At 41.5% G+C, this 17,466-nt stretch overlaps 1 protein-coding gene and 1 pseudogene across 2 annotated transcripts in view; one reads left to right on the plus strand and one right to left on the minus strand.

Moving 5' to 3' along the window:
• Positions 1-17,466, plus strand: part of LOC124596067 (vesicular glutamate transporter 2.2-like) — a 97,431-nt gene that overhangs the window by 8,885 nt on the left and 71,080 nt on the right. The window contains exons 2-3 of one of the 2 annotated variants that reach the window (XM_047135050.1): positions 7,190-7,420; positions 11,525-11,609. In XM_047135050.1, coding sequence (XP_046991006.1) covers positions 7,190-7,420; positions 11,525-11,609 — 316 coding nt within the window. The remainder of the gene's footprint in view (positions 1-7,189; positions 7,421-11,524; positions 11,610-17,466) is intronic. The other variant, XM_047135051.1, reaches the window with a different exon arrangement.
• LOC124597387 lies at positions 4,733-4,850 on the minus strand (annotated as a pseudogene).

Genomic DNA, 17,466 nt, shown 5'->3' on the forward strand with positions numbered 1-17,466 from the left:
TAGAACTAATTAAACCTAACTAACCTAAGGACATCATACACATCCATGCCCGAGGCAGGATTCGAACCTGCGACCGTAGCGGTCACGCGGTTCCAGACTGAAGCGCCTAGAACCGCACGGCCACATCGGCCGGCGTTTCAGATTTGTCTAAAAATGCATATGTAGCTGAATAGTCAGAGATATGATATAAACTAATAATTAATATGCCGTATTCCGAAAGTTCAATGCAGCAGCTTTGTAATAATAGTTCATCGTTCAAGCAATTAAAAGTCTGCCTGACTCTAAGCTTACTTATTCTTCCGCTAGAATGCACGATCCTCCAAAACCGTTTTTTCTACAAAAAACTCGCTGCCAAATTGCAACCTGAAAGTGAATTTATCAAGCTTATATTTTCATTTTTAAGCCAGTGTTCGTTTAAGAATATAACTTTTACAGAACTTGTGTTCTCCAGAAATACTTTTAATTCATGCAATTTGTTCATCACTGCTACTGATAGACCGCCTATAGTAAGGTGCATTATGAAATTATTACGAACTAAATCAAACAGAGAATCATTTAATTGGTCATCGAATGTGGCACCCGACTGGGTCTTTAATCGTAAATTGCATTTCGTAATTTTTTTTCTTCCATGGGAATTGTTAGTTTCCCCGTGAAGGATCGGCCAGCACAATAACAGACTTATTTCTACTTTCGTTGACGAGAGAGATCTCTTTAAGAGCATTGCTTATGTTAGAAGCTAGCATCCTTTTACCGTATTTGCTGAGATGCATTCCATGGTATGTGAAACAGTTTGTTTCAGAGTTACTAATGTCTATCATCTTAACATTCACAAACTTGCCCAGAAGTTTTTCGGCTTCAAATTAGTAAGTCTAATTTCTTTGTTAACGCACGACCAGTCTGGTAAGTCATACCTTAATGGCAATGTTGTTACGATGACTTTGGTGAAATACAGGAACCGAGCATTTTAAACAGCTTCCTGATAAAGGCACTAGCTTCGTTCCTATAGAAGTTATTAGCACCCCCTATGAGCACAGCACAATCAGTCCTTGTGAAATCAGAACATTCTTCGTTAACACTCACCGTCACGCTATCGATATTTGCTCGAGGTTTTGCGATTCCAGAAACCTGAACACTGTCATTCATATTGTTTGTCAATAATTCCGGTATGTCTCGAGCGTGAATATTGCCAAGTAGTTTCACTTTCTTCTTTTGTAGCCGTTTTTCCACGGCTGAGCCGTTGTTTGACGTACATTTGGCACATTACTTTGAAAAACCGTTATTACACGACGCTGAGATGCCTTCCTCAGTTTCCTGGTGTTTATGGCTGTCTTCTTTTCATGAAGTACAATTTGTACGGTGAATCAACATGTCCGCTTTGTTTACATCGGATTCTTTATTGTGATCTTCAAGCGATGGAGAGAAATGTATTTTCTTTTCCAGAAGTGCACTCTTATTCTTCAGAGCAGTATACTTTTTGTTTAGAGCAAATATACTTTGAAGTGCTCTGATTGTTTCGTCCTTTTTTCTGATTACGTCTTTAAATTTGCTTTCACAGGCATGACTAACGTACATGAGACGAGACCATGAATAGTCGTCAGTTACAAATTTTATGTTTACTGTGGAAAATTTCTCAGAAACCAACGGTGACAGTTGCTACGCTGGATATCCTGTAATACTTTCATGTCACAAATCTTGCAATTGTTTGCAGTTTTAAGTTCGTTTCTACTGGTGCAGTTTTCACTTACGCCATCTGCGCTTGCTGTTATTAGACTAACCTTGTTTTCCCGGTCCGTACAGGAGCAATTCCTAGGGAGTTGCAGCATGTTCCTAGATGCTTCGATACGGGTTCTTGGAATTTTGCACGCAGTCTTTCGCGGAATAGTTTGCGTCTTCTTCAAGTATCGGGCAGGTCAGGTTTTTCAGCATCTCTGTGATACCTCTCCCCCCCTTGCCTCCACCCCCTCCGCCACAAACGTTTGGCTATATATGCGCTGCCTTTGTACTGTGCTGACCTTGTATTGCGCTGCTGTTTTATACTAACGCGAAATACGGGAGAGAGTGTCACAGGTATGACACGCGAGTAAGGGTGACAATCTTTGAAACGTCGGCATTTTTCCTTTTGACGAAACTTTTTCACGACATTTAAATCTCCAGCTTTCTCCTCCAGATGCGGAAATATTTTGTTGATGCTTACCTACAAAGGGAGAAATGATCACCGTAATAAATCAGAGCTCGTGCGGACAGATTTAAGTATTGTTTTATCCCGTGCACTGTTCGAGAGTGGGACGGCAGAGAAATAGTGTGAAAGGGGATTGATCAGTCCTCTGTCAGACACGGGTAAATTATAGAATAGTCATGTAGATGTAAAGGCTATGCAAGGAGATCATAGGGATTACTAAACACTACAATAACTTTAATCAGGAGAAGGAGGGGTGAAATTAGGTGATATAAGGATGCTGATGCTGAAGAAGATCTGCACCAGTCTCCCACCATGTAGTGATAGCAATAGCGGACAAGAGCAACCGACAAAGGCCAATTGCATTCGAGTTTTCAAATCATGTGACGTCACAGCTCTCTGCGGGAGCACACAGGAAAGGATTTTTACTTCAGCGAATAGCGAACCTGTATTTGAATTGGTTCAGCGTCAAGTGCCAGCCCCTGCACAAACCGGCTATCCTCCGAAAACATTTCGCAATTCGCACCTCCAAATGAGCTACTGTCACCCTGAAAGTTGTCTTCAGCAGACAGAGACGAAACGTTGGATTTCAAAAAGATAATCATCCAACTATGTCATAACACCAAGAAAATTTCAATAAAGTTACATCCAAGAATACAAAATGGTTGTACGCCAACAGATACCGCAGGACATGCCTTTCTTTTGACCCCTACCTCAGGGAGGAATGGGTTAACAAGGCGAGCGAGTGTACGCGTGCGTTATCGTGTTGAAAGACGAACCCACTGCTGAAATGTGGACTGTAGGGCTCGACAAAGATTGGAGGACTTTTTACCGATCAAAGCCCTCAAGTTACCCTCTGCAGCAGGCTTAGGCAACCTTTGGTGACCCTCAGGCCTGATTAATTCACTTATTTTCAGGTAATGGGCCGCCTCATCACGACGCGACAGCAACGCTCCTAGAGCATAGTGTCAAAAGTATAGCGACTATAACCTTAATGTTTATCGGGTAACGCACCCGTTATGAATAGCACTTCTTTCCTGACATGCCACGCCAACGAATTATGCCTCAAAATACGTCCTTTTGAAAATATATTCATTTTACATTCAACGGGAATTTCTCCTGTGGGGCAGATTGGAAATAATCGCAGGCCAGATGAGGCCTCCGGGCCGCCCGTTGTCCACCCGTACTTTACAGTGACACCTGTACTAGGTACCGTCCAAAACATGGCTGATCCACCTCCATGGTGAACTATTAAAACTAAATGTCTTAGACGAGAATAGGTACCTGACCGACTTTGCGTTCTTCTTTCGATTATCAAGCACCAGAGAAATCCTTCCCTCGTCGATGAAGAGAACCCACTCCACTGGTCGAAGTTCCCTTACCCACTTTCTTCACCCACCGTGGGCCTGTGGCGCGAGGGGGGGGGGTGATAGGGAGGTTATAGTGTTGTTTGTTATGAACGTCCAGATCTAAACTGTTCCAAAACTGTCCCTTGATAGATTGTGGGCACTGTCAGGTTCTCCTTAGCTCGCTTGCGGGCAGATACAGCTGGTACAGTATACTCATCAAATGGCCCTATTACATACACCCTGCCAAGCTAGAACCACTTGTCCAACCCTGGCCATGTGCATTCGGCTGGTCTGATAATGTCGCTCATCCTACAGACACGCAGCCTTACTGATACTGTGGCAGCTGGATGCTCACCCCTGCCCACCTGTCCCTGTGGGTGCCCATCTGCCTGCCAGTAGGCAGCCAACTGAAACAGACGTGGAGGCTAAACTGGCTGGATGAAGATGGTTTCATATTTTGTGGACCGCCTCAGCTCTCAGAGTTGCCTCTGAAAAGAGAGCGTGCTGCTCTATCATACTGTATTTGGAGTACTTACGAGCCACAACTTTAAGATACCGGTCATCAGCTGGTGTTGTTGATCACTCGTGACTGCCATGAGGTTGATGTACGATGTTTTTTGTTCCAAGACACTGGGTGAGACTTTGAACACAGCGCTACACTGGATGCCAATCCAACAACTTCCTTCAGTGTACGCATGCAGTAAGCCTGAAATGAACCTACAAGGGATACTGACATACTGAACAGTTTGCTCAAGTCGCATAGTCACGCTCACAACTGGTGACATGGGGCACTGTACTGAACAATATTGAGAGTGCTGTTTATAGAAGGAATTTGATAGTTGAGCATGCTTAGGGATCTATCAAAGCCTTTATCAAATGTGCCAGATTATTAAGTTTTTTAAAAAACCAGTATTACAAAATGGGGGTATAAGCGAAGCTAATAGTTTTGACATACAAAACAAATAATTGTTAGCACAACAGAAGAGATTCTCTCTCTCTCTCCTCCCGCACAGGCCATGAACGTCCAAAGGTACCGAACGGCCGCCGTGTCATCCTCAGCCCACAAGCGTCACTGGATGCGGATATGGAGGGGCATGTGGTCAGCACACCGCTCTCCCGGCCGTATGTCAGTTTCCGAGACCGGAGCCGCTACTGCTCAATCAAGTAGCTTCTCAGTTTGCCTCAGAAGGGCTGAGTGCTCCTCGATTGCCAACAGCGCTCGGCAGACCGAATGGTCACCCATCCAAGTGCTAGCCCAGCCCGACAGCGCTTAACTTCGGTGATCTGACGGGAACCGGTGTTACCACTGTGGCAAGGCCGTTGGCAACAGAAGAGATTACGGTATTAAAAACTGAAATATGCGGGTATTGCTTTTCAGTATAAGCAAACCGCAATTGAATGTCAAGTACTGTATGGCTCTATTAAATCAATTTAAGGTTCAAAGTTCAAGAAAGTTACAATACACATACATAAATTTTTGTATACAAGTTATGAAATAAAATAAATACAACTGATTTAAAAGATCAAGAACAAACTAATTAATAAAATATACTACCAAGAATTTGGTGCAGTTTAATTGGAATCACTGTCTCTAGGAATAGCACAGACATCTGACACTGGCGAGGGTGTGGAAAATGTTGGTCTGCTGTATACCACTTATAGTTTGATTGAAATTTTGTTTTGAGCCTTCTGGGGCATTGCAGAAATATAATCTTGTTTTGTGGCTTGAGCTCTTTTTTTTTACAAAAATTACTTTGCATGATGTGTAGATTCATAACTTCAGAAATGTTGTATTGTTAGCTGCTCTCAGAGAATTTCACAAAAGTGTTTGAGGCTTCTGAAGCCTCAGTCCAAGAGATGGGAGTTCCTCGTCAGTGTCAGTTTCTGGTGCCTCCTGTGGGTTGAAAACATTTCGTAATATCACGTTGTAAGTCAGCTCTTCTTCGATAGCCGAATTTCTGTTACTGCCGATCCATTCGTTAACTTCTTCTGCTGAAAATACACTCAGTTGATCAGTGTATGCAGAATTTCTCTCTCGTGAACTTTCAGAGCGATCAGTTGTAGGCTTATCATCGTTTCCATCACTCATCGCTTCCCTCTCGCCTTCGTTGACCAGTTTAAGCCAATGCAACTGGTTTACTTTGACGAGAATGACACAGGGTGGCGCAGATAAAAATAGACTTGTAAGTACAAATGAAATGCGTGAAATTACAGAAACCAAGAGCTGAAATGGACTTACGTTTATTTACAATGGAAAATACAGTGAAAAATACATTTATAGAAGATGCAGAAAGTGACGCTCTGCAATATCAGTAGCAGAATGTGCAGGTCTAAGCATAAACAGGTATACCTGGCGTAAAGTTCGGATATTGATGGCGGCCACTGCACGGTTCATGTTGCCTTTCAGTTCCTGTACTGTGTGTGGATTCCTTTCATAGACCTTGCTTTCCAAGTGTCCGCACAGGAAAAAATCACTTGTTGTTACATCCGACGAACATGGTGGCCATAAATGTTTGCTGACGGTTCGTTCCTCAGTGAAGACAGCGTGGACTCGTTCCAGGGATACCTTAGACGTGTGGCATGTTGCTCCATCTTGCAGGAGAAGCAGTATTGTCTTTCGTATTCAGTGAATTGAGCACAAAATGTATCAAATATTTCCACATGTGCAACTGTGTTGAGGGCAGCATCAAAAAATTTCGGTCCAATGATGCGCGTTCCTGTTACACCACGCCAAAAGACGATTTCTTCACCGTGGAGTGGTTGCTGGAACAAAATGTTAGGGTTCTCCTTTGCCCAGTACCTTTTGTTCTGTGATTTCACATGAAAGTTGAAACATAATTAATCACTCGTGAGGGTCTAAAAAACCATGGTTGATGTTATTCAGAAGCCACGTGCAGTGAGCTACACATTTGTGACTGTCATCCTCCCATAACTGCTGCACAACCGTCACATGATGTGAGTTCGAATAAAGACTTTTCAATATCCGCTGGCACTCCTCCTACTTACATGCGCCTGTTGGGCCAGTTTACGTGTAGACTTCTTTGGGCTCTAAATGATTCTTTGGCGAATGTCTGAAATCGCTTCTGGCGTGCGGACTGAAAGAATTCTTTGCCGTTTAACATTCTGCGCAGATCCGTAGGTGTGCCAGTTTTTATACAAACTCTGTATTGATCTCTTTATTGCTAGTCCTCTATCCGGATACATGGCCCTGAAAATTTCGCGAGTTTCCTTAATTGAACCTGTTTTCATATACGTTTCCACAATTTCAAATCTTTTTCTATCGAGAATGTCATTTTGCAGATGGCAAAGAGAAACGTGTAACTTCGCCGATGAAATAATCTGAAATTCTGACAGAAGAAAGCTAAAAATCGATTATGGAATAAAACTGTCAATTGTTGCAGCTGTTTACTCTATTTCAGAAGTCGAAATATCGCATACGCATTCCGACTGTACTGTCAACCGCGCCGAGCTAAAAATACGGCAAAATACGGCTTAAGAGCGTTTGAAAAGTGATTAACGATAAACACACACACACACACAAACACACACACACACACACACACACAATGCAATTCACGAGGGTGCTGCAAGACGTCGTTTGAGCAGTTTATTATGTTGTTACTTTGAAAAGTTTGCTTGAACCAATTTCATTCATGTTTTTCAGCTCAGATTTGACTGGGACGAACATGAGCAAAACGTTGTCCTGGGAGCATTTTTCTGGTTCTACTGGGCAGCGCAGTTACCTGGAGGAATGATGGGGCGGCATTATGGCACAAAGAAAGTGTTTGGCATCAGTAATCTTATAATTTCCGTTACAACACTGCTAATACCACTTTTTGCATCACTTGACTACAGGGTCCTGGTAGCCCTCAGGATTTTCCAAGGAATTTGTGGGGTGAGTACATCCTCTATATGTAGTCTTGTTTGATATAGCTAATTAAACATGAACAGCTAATTATACATACATGCCAAGTGAACGACATTTGTACTTAATATCAACATAAGTTTTAGAAGAAATATTATTTTAAGTTTTTTTCATAAAAGTAGAATATAAGACTGTCATTCTAAAAGTAATGAAGTCAGTTTCTGCAAACAGTTCTATTCTAGATAATGAAAGAAAACTAATTTTACCAGTTTTTTGATACCTTAGCTATTTTTCTGTGAAGTCACTGTTGAAATTTAAACATTTGTCATAGTGCTTCACAAGGTCTCCTATGCATTCTATGCACTCAGTGGCGTAACTTTGTTTTTTTTTGGGGGGGGGGGGGAGGTGGGTGGCTGGCAAATAAATTTTGAGGACCATGTTTACTAACAAATGTTAAAATAGGCATTCACGCACCACAATTCAAATTAAAAATGAAATAAACTCAACTATTGATGCAACGCCTTTAGTTTTGTGAAGCAAACACATCGTTCCAGTTCTCCTACTTTTAGTATCCAAGAACCTTTTGATAATGCCTTTCATATTAAGAGAATGACATGTTTCACTTTCATTGCTTAGGCTTCCTAAAGCACTTAATCTAGGCTCAGACACTAAGTTTTTCATAAATGTTTTTGATTACTTTCAATTTAGAAACTTATCTTTCTACTCTAGTAGAAGTGATTGGCAGGGTTAAGAGCTGCACACGCATCAGGGAGACTACTTGCAAGAAAAGTATTGTCAACAAACAAAAATGATGACACATATGTCCTTTCGTTCCATATTCTCTCAGCATAAGTGTTTTTAGGACAGTAAGTTTATGTGGTAAAATCTGACTTGTTCTTTCTAATCAATTCTGCTCTTTCCTGAATATATTTTCTGAGTATCAACTAAAAATATGAACAGGATGTAAGAAAGAGAAATAATAATTAACATTCTGTTGACAGGTAAAACATTTATTTAACTATTTAATTAAAATATCTACAAATGAATTGATAACTTTTACTTTAATGTATCCAGAATTCTGGTGTCTTCACTTTACATGTGTGTTTTGAGTTCAAATTAAGCTCAGTGCTCCAAACTTTCGCTAGTACTTTCGGTTCTTCTACTAAAATTTCAAAATTGTTTCTTAAGATACCTAGACAGTTTCTTGCAGTTTGAAGATGTTGAGAAGCATTGCCTGCATCAGCATGGGACGGCATTAGCTTGGAACCTATGTTAACATTTTCCAAAATCTTATTTTGAAATATGCAAAGCTTGCACCTTTTTTTCAAATTAGAAGTTTCCTCCCTCTCTGCTTTCCCCTCAGTCTTCAAAATGGTGTTGGATAGTGACTACAAAATTTGTATTAAATTCTGTTTGATAAGAACGTGTCGAATGTGGTTGACCATCCAGTTGAATCGTTATAACACATCTCTCAGCGGCAATAGATACCTTCATTTGTTACCATCTAACAACAGAAGCACTATGAAAAGGGCATTGTTTTTTCTCAAAAAATAGTTACATTTCCACTATAGTCAGGAAAGAATCATTAGTACCAAATTTAAATTATGTGATGAGCAATGTATGAAGTCACGATTAGGGGTCTGTGCTGTAATTCTTGACTGCAAACCAGAGTGTTTGCCACTCATAGATGAAGCACCATCATATCCTTGACGTCTGCATCTATCCATTTGGATGTTCATATTTTCTAAATCAATTATTATTTATTTTCCAAAACTATCAGCATCATTACCTCTTACATAATGGGATCTTAAAAATAATTCTTTATTTCATACTCCTTTCTCTCTGGTTTGCGTAAATTTAAGTGCAAATGTATTACAACAACACTGAGAGCTGTGTTTACAGTAAGTGAAAGTTATGGCTGCTGCTTAATTTAACTGGTGATCAGTGATGTGTTCTAACACACAATCGTTAGACAGTTGTATCATCTCGTTTTGAATTTCAGTCTCAATACTTCGTTTTAGCTAGTTTTTCTCTTTTTTTTTCTACTTGAAAGATGTGCTCTCAGAAGAGGATCATATGTCATTAGGAAGTCTATTATATTTAAGACATTGCCTCTGTTCCCCTACTTCAGATTCACGATGGCCGTGGAAAGCAATTTGAGGTAGAGCTAGCGTCTTTGTTACAGCCATCATGCTAGAAATGATACTTTCATTTGGTCATGCTCTTCATTGAAGGGCGTATTAATGATTTTTCCATTTTCCAGATGCTGTAAGTAATGTTGTTGTTGTTGTTGTTGTGGTCTTCAGTCCTGAGACTGGTTTGATGCAGCTCTCCATGCTACTTTATCCTGTGCAAGTCTCTTCATCTCCCAGTACCTACCGCAACCTACATCCTTCTGAATCTGCTTAGTGTATTCATCTCTTGGTCTCCCTCTACGATGTTTACCCTCCACGCTGCCTTCCAATACTAAATTGGTGATCCCTTGATGCCTCAGAACATGTTCTACCAACCGATCCCTTCTTCTAGTCAAGTTGTGCCACAAACTTCTCTTCTCCCCAATCCTGTTCAATACTTCCTCATTAGTTATGTGATCTACCCATCTAATCTTCAGCATTCTTCTGTAGCACCACATTTCAAAAGCTTCTATTCTCTTCTTGTCCAAACTATTTATCGTCCATGTTTCACTTCCATACATGGCTACACTCCATACAAATACTTTCAGAAATGACTTCCTGACACTTAAATCTATACTCGATGTTAACAAATTTCCTCTCTTCAGAAACGCTTTCCTTGCCATTGCCAGTCTACATTTTATATCCTCTCTACTTCGACCATCATCAGTTATTTTGCTCCCCAAACAGCAAAACTCCTTTATTACTTTAAGTGTCTCATTTCCTAATCTAATTCCCTCAGCATCACCCTACTTAATTTGACTACATTCCATTATCCTCGTTTTGCTTTTGTTGATGTAATACGAGCATTTAAATGTACAGCACAACTTACAGGTGCTTTTATTTTCTCACTTGGACCTTGTCAATCACTAGGTCGTAGACCACACCATGAATTTTCTTCATTCTTAATAACCAGCGCGCTACAAGTATACCGCATTTAATGTATAGGGAAATAGCGTAAACAAAGTCGTTCGATTTTCTGACCTGTTTGAGCAAATTATAATAATAATCGCAGCTAAACGATCTTTTGGTCTTAGTATTTCTAGGGAAAAGATCACGAAGCTTACATGGCTTGCTATTTATAATTTTAATTTAGTATCTTCATTCAGTTTAAACGACTATTGATTGGCGACTCCATGGAGTGCTGTGTACACAACGACCATATACGTGAAATTAGAAGGAAGGCCAGCGTCGGCCGTAACATTGATGGCTTATTGATAGCAAAATCAATTTTCAATCACATAGCGATCGTCTTCAGTGCTGTGGTGTACAAGTTAAGCTCTTAGGCACTGGTATCAAGTTATTATCAGTAACCAAAGCTAATAAACGATCACAATAACTGTTATTGTGATAACTGATTTATTGTGATCGTTTCTTAGCTTTGGTTACTGATAATAACTTGATACCAGTGCCTAAAGGTTAACTTGTACATCACAGCACTGAAGATGATCACTATGTGACTGAAAATCGATTTTGCTATCAAACCATCAATATTACGGCCAATGCTGACCTTCCTTCTGATTAATCGACTATGCTGTTGACTTTTCCCCTTCATTCCTTGAGTTCGTCAGTCACTATTGAAGGTCGGCCTGATCGTTCTTCATCATGAATATTCGTTCGGCCGCCATTAAACATGATGCACTATTTTCGAATCAGGCCTTAATGTGTCACATTTCCATAATAATCGCCTATCTGTGTTACACCACGAGCCTCACACTTGGGGCTATCGTTAATTTTTGTCACAAATTGTGAAATCGCAGAAACTATCAGTAAACTACCGTTCCTGTTCAACAATTAAGAGGATATGTAAGAAAAGGCAGCGGGGGAAATTGTGCGGATCGTCATGTGAGAACGTTCTTTACTTTTAAAATGACCTTCGTAGCTGGTTACTGGCTCATTAAAGCATTATTGCGTAAGGAAATTTTTGATGTAAAACAATGCATAAGCACTTTTGTGTTGTCAGGGTTTCTGCTGGCCATCCCTTACCTACATGATCTCGAGATGGATACCAACCAACGAAAGAGGGAAATTTATGAGCGCAATCATGGGTAAGGACAAATTTAACTACTACTGTCGACGCATTAATTGCCTTATTATGCTTCTCACCACTTACACTGTAGCGTATGCTAGACTATAGCTTGTAAATATATTGTAAGTAGCTGACAAATCTGGCATTGTCCGGGTATTCATTTTGCCAATTTTCTATCAGAAACGGAAACGAAAAAAGGAACTGTATTTATAGTGTAATATCGAAAAAATTTCATTTCCACGTGTTCATGAAAATATCTTTGAAATTAGGAAACAGTCGTACAAAGAAATATGCGTAATGTGCAAATGTGTGACTACAGCTGCTTCGCGTGTCTACACCACGATTTTGTAGACATCCCTGTAGGTCTTTTACACGGCTATTGTTTTCATACGGCAGCTTGCGCTTCGCAGCAGAAAGCTGTCAAAAGCGCTGGCAGGTGTCTGGGTTTTCCTTGACTCGACTTTAGGAATGTATCTATGTAGTAAAGGATAAATGTATTAAAACCTTATGCACGATGCGACATTTTTTCACGCATCTCAGCATTTATGACGTCATATCTCTTGAACTACGCGTCGTACAATGACGTATTTCTGTAGGTACATTCAGCGGCTTATTTGAATAGTGTTTGCGAAATTTGTTGCGAATAGAGTCAGTAGCAAAGACGTACTAAATTTAAAAGTCGTACATGATGCGACAGTTTTTCACGCATCTCGGTGTTTATGATTTCATATTTCTTGATCTGTGTGCCATACAACGATATAATTTTGTAGGTACGTTCAGTGGTAAAAGTGATTACTGTCTGCAAAATGAGTTGTGAATAGAGTTAGTAGCAAAGAAGTAATAAATTTAAGCGTCATGCACGATGCACCATTTTTTCACGCATCTAATTGTTTACGACATCATACCTTCTGAAGTATGATAGACAGGTGGTTCTTACCCCGACAGTAATCCTTAACTGACAGTAAGGGATATGCGTAACAAGATTTGTTGAAACTGGTCCAGTGGTGTAGGAGTAGATGTGGTACACACACACACACACACACACACACACACACACACACACACACACACACATTCATACATCCATCTATTTAATAGTATGTATGGATTCTGCTCCTTCATTCACGGTATGTCAATATTGCATGTTTGTAGCATTTGCTGGAGAAGGTCCAACCAGCTAAGCTATGATCTTAAAATTTTGAGGGCGCGCAAGTATTGTTCAACCACAACGGCGACGGTCAGGCCTCCAGCTTCAGCGGCACTGGGGAATTTCTAACCCAGTGGTGGTTAGCGAGATGACACAAAGAACTTGTCAGAGTAGTTACAAGGCAGGCAAGTCTATGCTCATCAAGGGGACAGCGAATGACAGAATGTTTTTCCAGCCATAAAAACTGAGACTTCTATTACTTTTAAAAGTGAACGGATATCCAAATATTAAAAGCTCAATAGTAATTCAACCACTCATTGTAGAACTAATCTGACTACACCCAAATCACCAAGCAGTCATAAAGTGTCTCTTGAAATACTTATACCTGTGTTATATCTAATGATACAGAAGTTAACTTTCGAATGCAAACAAATCAATTGAGAATTATATAAAGTTTAATCATGAGTAAGCACTATGCACAGTCTTGACAGGCAGTATATCAGACCATAGGATTGTGCTTTAGCTATCGGTCATGAACACTAAACAGCCAGAGTCTGTTATACCATAGGTTTGCTGCTACCAGGTCTGATCATCAGTTCCTCCACATGAATACAATCAGTGAATGCAGCATGATACTTTCATAATCAATCATGCATGCATTCTAGTTGTAAATTATTTCTTTACTACCACACTGTGTGAAACTACATTATTAATGAATTACACGAAATTACTGAATGTAATGTGGGACAGTTTGAAAAAGAAAGAACTGTACTTTTGTATATCGTAAATACTTCTGTCCTAATAGTACATGGCAAAGTGTGACTGTCCATTTTATTAATAATTCCGTTTTATTAACTATTAGACGTAAGAAAGACTGTAAGTTGGAAGGGAGACAGACTGTAGATTACTGACATGGACCTATATGCTGTTACGCATCTTACTGGCACTGAGCAGTGCTGGTGGGGTGTCTAGAGGCGAACTGGCAGGCAATGGATGGTGTGGAAAGGGGACTTCGTGTTACATGAATGAGGAAGCCCTTATTTTTGAGGTGTCGGAAGAACTACATTATGGTTTAACTTAAGCAACATGTAGTCGTACTAGATACTTTAACGATCATCAGGGCTCTGAAAGTGCTCAAGGAAGACCAAATCTGATATGGGAAGCGTAATTGGGGAAGACACTATGTAATGGTTGAAGCAAGTATTCATGGATTTGAACTTTAGTCTTTCAAACGTAAAAACGGAAACGAACAACATGAACACTAGCATTTAAAATGTAAAAATGGATGTGAACGCTTGCATTAAAGATGTCAAGGCGATATTAGGAAAGGGACAGTCTGAATTAAAAGACGAGCAAGAAAAACTTATACTGGGGGTGTAGAACACGGTAGAGAGAAAAGCAACTGGTGTACAAACGGAATGGGAAAATTTTCAGATGAAATGGGTGCCATACAGAGCAAAGTGAAATCGATGTGTGGTTCAGTAGATACGAGAGTAGAAAAACTGCAGAATGAATTGTGGGGCAGTATGGAAGAGTGATTACAGTGGCAGAAGAAGATTGAGGGCGTAGCTGACAATGCTTTCAACAATTTAGCCGGGAGAGTTGTCGAACGTACAAATGCGATTGCTAGAAGTGTTAAAGCAGAGGTAGAAGAGTATGAACAAATATTCAAGAGATGGATGTGAAATTGGATAGAATGGCAACAAGTCAAGTTACAAATATAATAAATATTCCATGGTTTTATGTAGGTAATGCCAAGTGTTCAGGCGAATAGTCGTGAAGCTGTTGAGTATTTGACCTCCCAAATGAACCAAGGGGCTACCAACTGCGTCTGCTAAGTGACCTTTCACTGAAAGTTGTTACGTATGGATCACACTGCTGCTCATCGGCGCCAAAAGCTGAAATTTGTACACCAATACCGGAACCGGACGTCTGCTGAAGTGAACTGCGACAGGTGGCCTTTTCAGATGAATGACGGTTTGTGCTCCATGGGACTTGAAATGTCTGAAAGCGTACAACCTGCAAAAATTACTGGAAAGGTCCAGGACGGAGGAGGGAGTGTTACGTTCCGGGGAATGGCTTAAATGGCTCTGAGCACTATAGGACTTGACATCTGAGGTCATCAGTCCCCTAGAACTTAGAACTACTTAAACCTAACTAACCTAAGGACATCACACACATCCATGCCCGAGGCAGGATTTGAACCTGAGACCGTAGCAGTAGCACGGTTCCGTACTGAAGCGCCTAGAACCGCTCGGCCACAGCGGCCAGCCTTCTGGGTAATGTTTTCGTGGCATTCCCTGGGTGATCTGGTCATTCTCGGTGGAACAATGGACCAAGAAAAGTATACCTCTGACCTTTGGAACAATGTCCACACCTGCATGCAGTTTGTTTTTCCTCCGCACGTTGGCATCCATCAGGACAATGCAATGTATCACACAGCTCGCAGTGTGTGTGCGTGGTTATAAGAACACCAAGATGAGTTTGTAATACTCCTCTGGCCACCAAACTCGCCGGATTTAAACCCAGTGGAGAATCTGTTGGGCCACCTCGATCGGGCTGTTCGCACCGTGGATCCTCAACCGAGAAACCTAACACGTCTGGCCAAGATGCTGGAGTTGGAATGGTTCCACATCACTGTCGGTACCTTCCAGAACCTCACTGGCCCTCTTTCTGCACGTCCGCACTGCAAAAGGTGATTGTTCAGACTTCTGACAGGTAGTTACATTAATACGACTGGACAGTGTATACGCTAATTCACTGCGAGCAGATTCTTTTGAACAAAAAATACGGAAAAGTACGCTTATCATCGATAAACCAAAACATTTTGAGCACTGCCCTTCGCGAGCCTGTACTCTTTCTGTTGGTGTGCGGACACGTGACACTGAAAGCAAAGTGTGTAAGCACAGCAGTCCGAAAATAGGGAAATCCGCAGATACACACAAGTTTGACAAGCGGTAGGTTGTTATGGCCCAGTGCCTGCGAATGAGCGTTTAGAAAATGGTGAAGCTAGTCCCCTGTTCGCTTCCTGCTGCCGTGAGCATCTATGTAAAGTAATTCAAATACGGTGAAACCAGGGTGGGTAACAAGGTTTTCGACATCCACTCCTCATCGCAGGGCGTGGAGGTCGGAGGCTTGACCACCCTCTAAAGAAGGATAGGCAGCGATCATACGACGGTGGTGGCACAGGCTTTGGATCACGCCGTTCAGAGCTCACTGTCGAACACAGGGCTCTGTAGAAGACGCCTCATTCGTGTTCTCGCGTTGAATCAAAGACATCGTGAATTAAGACAGGTATCAGGGACAGACAATCATGTGAAATTGTTCCAAGTACTTTATCCAAAAATTACTTCAGCAGTTAATCGGAGTACAGACTCGTGAAAATAAGATATTAGACCTACTGGTGACAGATCCCAACTTTTCAACTCAGTTAGTGTAGGACAGGTACTCTGTGGTCAAAAGGTCATTACAGCATCACTGAATACACCCGTGGACTGAGATGACAAAAGTCATGGGACAGCGATATGCACATACACAGATGGCAGTAGTATTGTGTAGGCAAGGTATAACAGGGCAGTGCATTGGAGCAGATGTCGCTTGTACTCAGGTGATTCATGTGGAAAAGTTTCCGACTTGATTATCGCCAAACGAGGGGAATCAATTGTCTTTGAACGTGGAATGGTAGTTGGAGCTAGACGCATGGCACCTTCCATATCGGAAATCGTTAGGGAATTCAGTATTCCGAGATCCGCAGTGTCAAGAGTGTGCCGAGAATACCAAATTTCAGGCATTACCTCTCACCACGGATAACGCAGTGGCCGACGGCCTTCACTTAACAACCGAGAGCAGTGGGTTTTGCAAAGAGTTATCAGTGCTAACAGATAAGCAACACTGCGTGAAATAGCCGCAGAAATCAGTGTGGGACGTACGACGAACGTATCCGTTAGGACAGTGCGGCGAAATTTGGCGCTAATGGGCTATAAAAGCAGGCGACCGATGCGAGTGCCTTTGCTAACAGCACGACATCGCCTGCAGCGCCTCTCTTGGGCTTATGACCATAGCGTTTGGACCCTAGACGATTGAAAAACCGCTGGCTGGTCGGATGAGTGCCAATTTCCGTCGGTAAGAGCCGATGGTAGGGTTCGAGTGTGGCACAGACCCCACGTGGCTATGGACCCAAGTTGCCAACAAGGCATTGTGTAAGTTGGTGGTGGGCTCATAATAGTGTGGGCTGTGTTTACATGGAATGGACTGGATCCTCTGGTCCAGATGAACCGATCATTGCCTGGAAATGGTTATGTTAGGCTACTTGGAGGCAATTTGCAGCCTTTCATGGACTTTAAGTTCCCAAACAACGATGGAATTCTTACAGATGACAATGCGCTATGTCACCTGGCCGTATTTGTTCGCGAGTGGTTTGAAGAACATTCTGGATATTTCGAGCGAATGATTTGGCAATCTAGATCCCCCGATATGAATCCCATTGAACATTTATGAGCCAGCCGAAGTGGCCGTGCGGTTAAAGGCGCTGCAGTCTGGAACCGCAAGACCGCTACGGTCGCAGGTTCGAATCCTGCCTCGGGCATGGATGTTTGTGATGTCCTTAGGTTAGTTAGGTTTAACTAGTTCTAAGTTCTAGGGGACTAATGACCTCAGCAGTTGAGTCCCATAGTGCTCAGAGCCATTTGAACCATTTTTTGAACATTTATGGGACATAACCGAGAGGCCA

Source organism: Schistocerca americana, chromosome 2, assembly GCF_021461395.2.
Source record: "Schistocerca americana isolate TAMUIC-IGC-003095 chromosome 2, iqSchAmer2.1, whole genome shotgun sequence".
Lineage (NCBI taxonomy): Eukaryota > Metazoa > Arthropoda > Insecta > Orthoptera > Acrididae > Schistocerca > Schistocerca americana.